Source organism: Humulus lupulus, chromosome 2, assembly GCF_963169125.1.
Source record: "Humulus lupulus chromosome 2, drHumLupu1.1, whole genome shotgun sequence".
NCBI classification, from domain to species: domain Eukaryota; kingdom Viridiplantae; phylum Streptophyta; class Magnoliopsida; order Rosales; family Cannabaceae; genus Humulus; species Humulus lupulus.
The window spans coordinates 10,961,736-10,970,194 of record NC_084794.1 but is presented as its reverse complement, the minus strand read 5'-3'; the positions used below and the strand labels follow the sequence as shown (position 1 = coordinate 10,970,194).

Below are 8,459 nucleotides of genomic sequence, written 5' to 3'. Positions count from 1 at the left end.
ACTCTTAAAAATAAATAAATGTGTGAAACAATTTTACATATATATTTTTTAATAATAGTCATCGGGAAGTCCTTAATGAAATTGTTGTTAAATTAAGTTGATCCTTAGGTGTTAAGAATTTTTTTTAGTACCAATAACTTTATTAAGTTATAATCTCTTAATTAGAATACAATTATTAATTAATTTGTTACTAAAACTATTATTATTCAGAGGTTTCCCTGTTATATCTACCTTGAAAAAGTTAAATAAAAAGTATATGAGAATGCCACAATATAACAAAACAGCTGTTAAGTAGTTGAGATGGGAAAGATAAAGCAAAAAAGCACATGCGTGAGAAGTATAAAAAGGACAAAATAAAGAAAAAGGAACAACTGATTCAAATTTGCATGTATTGTATAGATATAATATTATATATTCCAAGCAAGACTGCACCAAAGTGGTTACACAAGCTTACTTTCTAGTACACAGATGAGATCGAATGAACGAGAGTGATTAGGACACGACTTTGGCTTCAAGCAGTGTCTTCTCATACTCCTCCACGCATTTAAACAGCTCTGAGATATTGCCCTTTCCGAAACCTCCACAGCCACCCTTCTGATACATCTTGCCTTTATCATCCTTTATCATGCACCCGACTCTCTGTATTATCTCGATGAATATGGTCGGTCTGCGCAACATTTCAAACAAATTCTGATTCAGCGCATACTAAACAAAATGTTAGCACGTACGTACAACTTCATATATGCATGCAATAAGAAGCCAATACATATAAAGTGGTCCAGCAGTCTCTGCAGTGCGATTGATATCCTAAGACTTCTACCAGTTAGACTACTCGTACAACTACATAAAGATTTGATATCCCAACGTGTGTGCCGCGAACTGCAATTGTTGTAATTAAATATCGAGACTCACACGTTTGAATTTAACGAACACTAGTGAGATATCGGTAACCACACACGTGGACACTCTAAAGATTTGCTTCACTAAACCACTTTTACTAAATGGAATGTTACAGTGAAAACAATATTACCTATCTCCTAGTGGTTTGGTGAAAATCTGGAGCAGTGTACCCTCATGATCCCTGTCCACCAAAACCCCGAACTCCTCGCACTCTTTTATCTGAGTCTCCGTCAACACATCCCCAGCTCGATTCTTGAGATTCTTATAGTACATTGGCGGTGGCGAAGGCATGAACTCGAACCCACCCAACCCACTTCGCCGCCTCATCTCTCTCAGCGTACTGAATATGTCATCGCTAACCAGAGCCAGGTGTTGAACCCCAGCCCCTTCGTTGTGCTCCAGAAATGTCTGAATTTGGCTCCTCCTCTTCGTTCCGTACACCGGCTCGTTCATCGGGATAATGACCCTCTCGTCGTTGTTCGCCAGCATCACCGAGTTAAGCCCGCTCTCACTCGTCCCGACGTCCACCGCCGTGAACTCGGCAAACTCGTGGAAACCCGTGAATCCCTTCACGTACGACACTGCGGGTAGCAGTTCGGGAACGTTGCCCACTGCGTGGTCTAGACTTCGAATCCCAAAGTCCAAGGATTCGGGCTCAGCAGCCACGGGCTCGAACCCAGGCAGGAAACACAAACTCGGAGGATTCGGGTCCTGGGATTTGTAACTGACGTAGCGCAAAACGACGTCGCCGTAGAGGCGTACCTCAGCAATGACGGCGCCGTCTCCGAGAGAAACGGGAGGAGAGGAAGGTGTGGCTCCGTGGGCGACGCTAGTGGCGAAGGCGAACTCGGCGTCGTCGACCTCGACCGCAATAGCACGGACTGCGAGACCATGGGCAGCGGAGAAGGAAAGGAAGGTGGAGCGGTCGAAGGTGGGTATGGAAGCAGAAGAGGTTGAGTCGGTGGCGATGTTGGGTGAGTAGGGAGCAGTGAAGAGGAAATGAAGGTCACCAGATCGAAGGAGGTAGGAGGCATGAGAGAAGTTGCCGGTGGAGAGGTCAGACTTGGCTACGAGTGGCATGCCGAGGCCCCAGGAGAAGCGGCGAGAGGTGTTTGTAGCGTCGCAACACCAGAACTCGACATGGTGGAACCGCTTCACACTGAAACGGTCCGACTTGGGATTCGTACGGACGAACTTAGATGATCCCATTGCTAGTTTGAAGTCCTTGCCGACCGTGATAGGATTTACTTTGTCCATTGTTGGTTATTTTTTCTCTTTTAAATGTGATTTTGCAATGTGGTTCGATCCTTGTCACATGGGAACAGCATATATATCTCTTCTATAAAATAAGTGCGTAGATATGGTAAATTTTTTGTTTTAACATTTTTTTTAATTTTGTTAGGGTTAACTTTTAACTTATATTTAATAGAATATTCGGTAGATCGTAAACATTTAAATTTAAATAAAATAAAATATATTTACAATATTTTACAATAATAATTATTTTTAAATAATAAATAATTTAAAAAAATAAAATAGAATATTTTTTAGATAATTTATAATGATAATTATTTAAAAATAATAAATAATTAAACAAATTAAAATATGATATTTTTTTAGATATTTTACAATGATAATTATTTAAGAATAATAAAATCATATAATTTATAACTTAAATAAAATTTAATTAAACTTAAACTCACTTATTAGAAAATATCATATTAAACATATAATATAATCTATTGAAAATTAACAATAAATTGTTTTTTTTTAAAACTAGCAAGGAACTTAAATTTAAAATCCACGTAAAATATTTAATATTACATTAAATATATAATATATAATCTTTTGTTGTCATTCTTAAATTTAAAAACTAAAATTAGAACAAATATAAACTTAAATAAAAATAAATAAATTATTTAATTAAAATAAGATATTTATTTAAAATTTATATAAAATTAATATAAATTTAATAAAAAATAATTTGTATCTAGTATATATATATAAGAAGGATATTAGGATATATTTTTATAAATATAATCAAACTACACAAAATTATAAAATAGACAACAAGAGAGAAAATGAGTTGAATTTTTTTGGTACGGATAGAGATGTCAATTTCACCACAGCCTAATTAGCAGGCATGAATTTTATTGGTTTGGTGTTTTTCCAAGGCCACTGCACAACACGCCAAATAAACAGCCTTTTCTTTCTTTATTTATTTTCTTTTATTGGCTACGTACCGGCCGATCATTAAAAATGCCAAATATCAATCAGCCTTTGTCACATACAATTTTATTTTTTTTATATATTATCTATATATGATATACAGTCACTTTAATCATTAACATGATGCCCCAGCTGATTGACATTAATTTGGCTCGACATTCACATAAAATATGCTCGTGACTTAAAGCATTTTTGTTTCATTACATGAGATATGACATCAATGTGACCTGTCTTAATGAGGTTAGATTTTTTTAAGTGGTATTGGTCGGAAGCAATGAAGATTCTCCACTTAATTTTTAAGCATGATAGAAGAAATTAGCATTCATCATACCACCTGGATCATGTTCTGACTTGATCATTGTTCCGATTATTTATATTTACTATTAATGTATATATATTAATATAATATTTTTTTGGCCAGAGGAATTTTTGTTTTTGGTATATATAATGGTGTATATGATAGTTAGGAGATATTTCATTAATTTTTGAAAATTTTTAAATAATTTAAAATGATTTTGATTTCGATACCTTAAACTATTTTTAAAATTAGTACGATGTCTACGTCAAAAACCTGTCGTCTGGTTTGTAACAATGAGTCATATAAAAAAGAAAAATTAAATCCTCTTTACTCTTAATTTAACATTTGGTACTTCTTTCTCCAAGAGTAAGAGACCAAGCTTTCCACAGCCTAGAAGACTATTCAAGTAAAAAATTATCATTTCATTTTCATTAGTTACCTTGTAATTTAGGTTGTTTCGTGGGCTGTGGCACCCACTGAAAGTACAAGCCACATAAGTTTTTTCAAGTGGGTTGAATATCATTTTTCAATTTTATAAGGAGAGTATGACTGCATCACGAAAGTACCAAGGACTTGGATTTCGATCGTATTCCATGGTGAAGACAACTATATATGGTGATTGAAAAATGTCAAAGTTGATCCTTTCAAACACGTGAAAGATTTGATATTTGGCACATTAAGATTTTTAAAATCATATAAAGTAGCATGTTATAATTGGTTACCAATACTCAACATTATTAATTAAATTAAAGTGTTTGAGACCCAATATTAAATTGCACTAATAACAATATGTCGTTTCTTTGTAGTGTTGGGTACCACGAGTCAATAGCTAACAATAGTAATAATAGTTTTAGTCTCAAACAAAAAAAATAGCAGTTTTAGTAGCAATTGTAGTTGTAATAACTATAGAATGGACGTATAAGTGTGAAAACGCCTTCAACTCTCTCAAGGAATATTCCAAGACAGCTCCCATATTTTCTAACCCTAAATTGGGAGAACTCTGTGTTGTGAAAATTTAATTGATTTAAATGCGCAAGTGTACGCAATCACACAAGTAATACAGTAATAAGTAAATCGTCTCTACAGGGATTGCAAAATAGAAAAATAGGCAAAACAATTAATAAAAAACTTAAAGCTATTAACAATTAAATTGGTTGTTTGTAAGCTAAATGAAATATTAAAAAGATAAAAATACTGAAAATAAAACTGAACTAAACAAAGTAATTAAAAAGAAATATGTGGATTGTAGAATAGACTTGAATTATTAAATCTCCTATGTCAATTATACTGAACAGATTGCGGCAGCAATATTTTAGCAAAACTCCCAAATTAACAAGAATTCAATAAAAACTCATAAAACTTTCCCAAATTCTATGATATTAATTCTTTTACTTAATTAAATATATTCCTATGCCAAAATCATATTTAAGAATACAAATTCAAGGTTCAATTCTCAAAAGTTACACAAGGCAAATAATACATCCCTATGTTACTTACTAACATAACCTCACACAGATTATGAACTTGTGTTATCCAAGTTCTTCCTATTATATTTAATCCTTCCAGAAAATGACAACAACAAGAAATTAACAATAAGCACACTTTGGATAAACAAGAGTGTTTATCCAAAAAACAACTGTTGATGACGTGGCAAGAATTTTCGACACGTGGCAGAGATGCTGCTCGCCTACCGACCAGAGATATTTCCATATGCGAAGTTCAAGTTTTATATACGACCAGCCTGGTCGTATACTCCGTTTATTTATGATTAAATCTATACAGTTGTAATGATATCCGAGAATATCTCTTCATTATAACCTGAAGATTCGTCTATTAAGGAAAGATATGACTAATTGACTCATGTAACCCTCCTTGAGCCTATAAATATACAAGAAATAGCTCAAGGGGGGATCTTTTGATCTTTTTTCGAATTGCATTACTATTATCCATTGTTTGTATTATTTTCTCCTTCTAAGGTCTGTGAAACTCAGGAACCCTAGTTCTTTTATCACACCTTTGAAGCTCAATATTAATAATAGTATCAAGTGGACGTAGGTCATTACCAAACACTGGGGCCGAACCACTATAATTCTTTGTGTTCTTTACTTTCCATTCGATTGTTTTCTCAAGCTTTGTACTATTTTTCTGTCGTTTTCTTAACACCGTGTCGTTGACCAAAACGAGGGTCAACATTCTGGTGCTTTCATTGAGAGCTTGACAAAAGATCTAATGGCGAAAACTACCAAGAAGACTGGACAGGCTGCCGCTACACCATCCCAGCCTCCTCCCCCAAATGTGGCTGAAGACGAACCTCATTTGGAGCTTGATGAGGAGGAGTTGGATTCTGAGTCCCTGAAGACAACACTGGGGGTGTTGCAAGATGAGTTGGCCAATCTAAGGGCCAATCAAGAGAGTGATGCCGAGACAATGGCATCGCAGCAAAGGGAGATAGAGCGCCAACGCTAGGAGTTGAGCGAGCGGCAGGCGGAGATGGACCGTCGGCAAAGGGATGCCACGGCAGCCCTTGAAGCAGCCATCCAGCTGGCTAGGAATCAGGCTGCGCCAGCCTCCCAGCCAGATCAGCCACCAAACGAGCCACCTCAAAGGGGCCCCAATCCTAGTCCTCCGCTCCAGCCAATAAGCCCTCAGAGGCCGGAGCAGCCACCTATGCCTCAGGATGATGTCTCACCTAGGGACCCTGAGACGCAGCCTCCGTCTCAGGCAGGTCGAGGCAATCCCCCGCGCCCGAGACAGAATAGGGCCAGGCAACAACCCCGCAGCCCTAGACGCCCAGGGGGTGAAGAGCCACATCCACCGAGCAGGGGGTAGCGTCCTTCTACCAACAGGAGGAACTCAGAGACAGGCTCTGTGGTCAGGGGCCCCCCACAGAATGACAATGCACGGGGACCCACCGACCAGCGCAGGCCTCCCCCTAACGCTCGGAAAATGCCAGCCCAAGGAGGCAACAGAGGGAATAGTCGGTCGCACCATAGCCAGCCACGGTTCAGAGATGGCCACGGCTACAATGAAGCCAACTCAGGCAGAGGAAATGCTGGTCGGAGGAACGAAGAGAGAGGTGGAGGCAGGAGCCCCCCACCTAGAGAAGACCAACCAGCAGGTCATAACGCTGGGGGGCAGCCCAGGTAGAATAACGTCTTTAGTCAGCTCGGAGCCAGCGAGCAGCGACGAAGAGACGACGATTTGAGGGATGTACTCAACGACCGCCAAGAAAGGCATGATGAGTACATCCCCCCGGCACCAGAAGCCCCAGCAATCCCAGAAGTTGTTCAAGCTCAAATCGATGCCTTGAACCAAGTTATGTAGCAGCTGGTCGGGGGGCGAACATCACACATTGAGTACGATCGGAGGAGAGGCACCCCTTTCGTACAAAGGATTGCTGTGGCAGAAACCCCCAGTAAGTTCAAGATGCTGACACTACCAAATTTCGACGGGTATGGAGACTCGGTATCTCATGTCAACAAGTTTGAGATACAAATGGACATTCAGAAAGTCTCTGAAGATGCTCACTGCGGGATCTTCCTAGCGACACTTTCTGATACCGCCCAAGAGTGGTTCTTTAAGTTCCCTCCTACAAGCATAGTATCCTGGGAAATGTTCGTGAAGGATTTTTACGGACAGTTCTCTGCGGGTCGTGTGCACCCAACTGAGGCGAACCAACTGGTCGAGATATGCCAGAAAAAGGGAGAGCCCTTGAAGGAATGCATTCAGCGCTTCATGTGAGCTGCGGCTGGAGCCAAGACTGTGGGCGATGAAGGCAAGATAATGGCCCTAACTGCTGGGGTTAGGCGCCATTCTCCCCTCTGGAGTAGCCTCAGCAAGCATGGGGTTAAAAGTACCCAGGAGTTTTTAGATCGAGCTGATCGGTACATCAAGCTCGAGGACGCGATTGCCAATGAAGAAAAATCGCCAGCAAAAGACAAGGGGCCCAAGGAAGAACCCGCCAAAGCCGCCAACGGGTTGAAGCCCAATGGCAACGGCAATGGCAACGGCAAAGGCAACGGGAATGGCAATGGTAAGAATGGAGGAAAGTGGGTGAGCAACGAAACCTCGACCTCTAAGAGTAAGCGTCCAAAAGGTAATCGGTATGAACCGAGATTCACCAATTACACTGCCCTTGTTGAAAGCCGAGCCAAGGTTTACTAGGCGACCAGCTCGAGTGTGCCCTACAATCAACCCGCACCAATAAGAAAAGATATCTCCAAGAGAGATTCAACAAAGTTCTGTTGTTTTCATAACGACTACGGGCACAACACTAATGAGTGTAACCAGCTGAAGGACGAAATTGAGTTTCTAATAAGACAGGGACATTTAAGAAGATATATACGAGCCGCAGGGGGTTCTCAGCGAGAGGCTTAAGGTGGCAACGAGTCAGTGCCTGCACGCCAACGCTCGCCACATTTACAGCTAGCTCCCGTGGCAGGTACCCTACTCACCATCTGCAGAGGCCCACATCTTGCAAGAGATAGTGAGAAAGCGAGGGAACGATATGCTCGAACCCTGCGCCACGACCAGGACATCGAGATGATGAGTGTCGAGGATCGAGCACCAAAAAAGGCTCGAACAGAGGAAGACCTGATCACCTTCTCTGGCGACGACGCCCAGCACGTGCGATTCCCACACTCCGATCCGGTGGTCATGGACGTACAGATCGCGAACATGATGGTGAAAAGGGTGTTGGTCGATACAGGAAGTTCGGTCAACATCCTATACAAGTCCTCGCTGGAAAGGATGAAGTTGTCAGTGAAGGACCTAGAGCCGTGCAACCAAACCATTTATGGTTTTTCCGGAGAAGGGCTTGCCCCAGTAGGGTCGATTAGACTCCCAGTCACAGCAGGCACTGCACCTGCTAACAGGACATTACTCACTACTTTATAGTAGTTGATTTTCCTTTAGCGTACAACGCTGTGATAGGGAGACCAATTATGGTCGACCTGCGAGCTGTCACTTCTATATGGCACCACGCAATGAAATTCCCAACGAACGCAAGGGTAGGATGCGTGTTGGGAAACCA

At 40.5% G+C, this 8,459-nt stretch overlaps 1 protein-coding gene across 1 annotated transcript; it reads right to left on the bottom strand.

Annotated features, from left to right (window-relative positions):
- Nucleotides 1–232: 232 nt before the first annotated feature.
- Nucleotides 233–2,303, bottom strand: LOC133817267 (4-hydroxyphenylpyruvate dioxygenase-like). Its single transcript, XM_062249734.1, has 2 exons — nt 1,031–2,303; nt 233–667 (listed from the first exon to the last, which is right to left on the bottom strand). Exons 1-2 carry the CDS (start codon nt 2,155–2,157, stop codon nt 493–495), a joined length of 1,302 nt encoding a protein of 433 aa, XP_062105718.1. The 5' UTR covers nt 2,158–2,303; the 3' UTR covers nt 233–492.
- Between the last annotated feature and the right edge of the window lie 6,156 nt (nt 2,304–8,459).

Excerpts from the sequence above, each read along its gene's own strand:
- LOC133817267 (XM_062249734.1), bottom strand. The coding sequence starts at position 2,157 with ATGGACAAAGTAAATCCTATCACGGTCGGCAAGGACTTCAAACTAGCA. Across the intron at positions 668-1,030 it reads ACCAAACCACTAGGAGATAG|ACCGACCATATTCATCGAGA; the intron begins GTAATATTGTTT and ends AATGTTGCGCAG.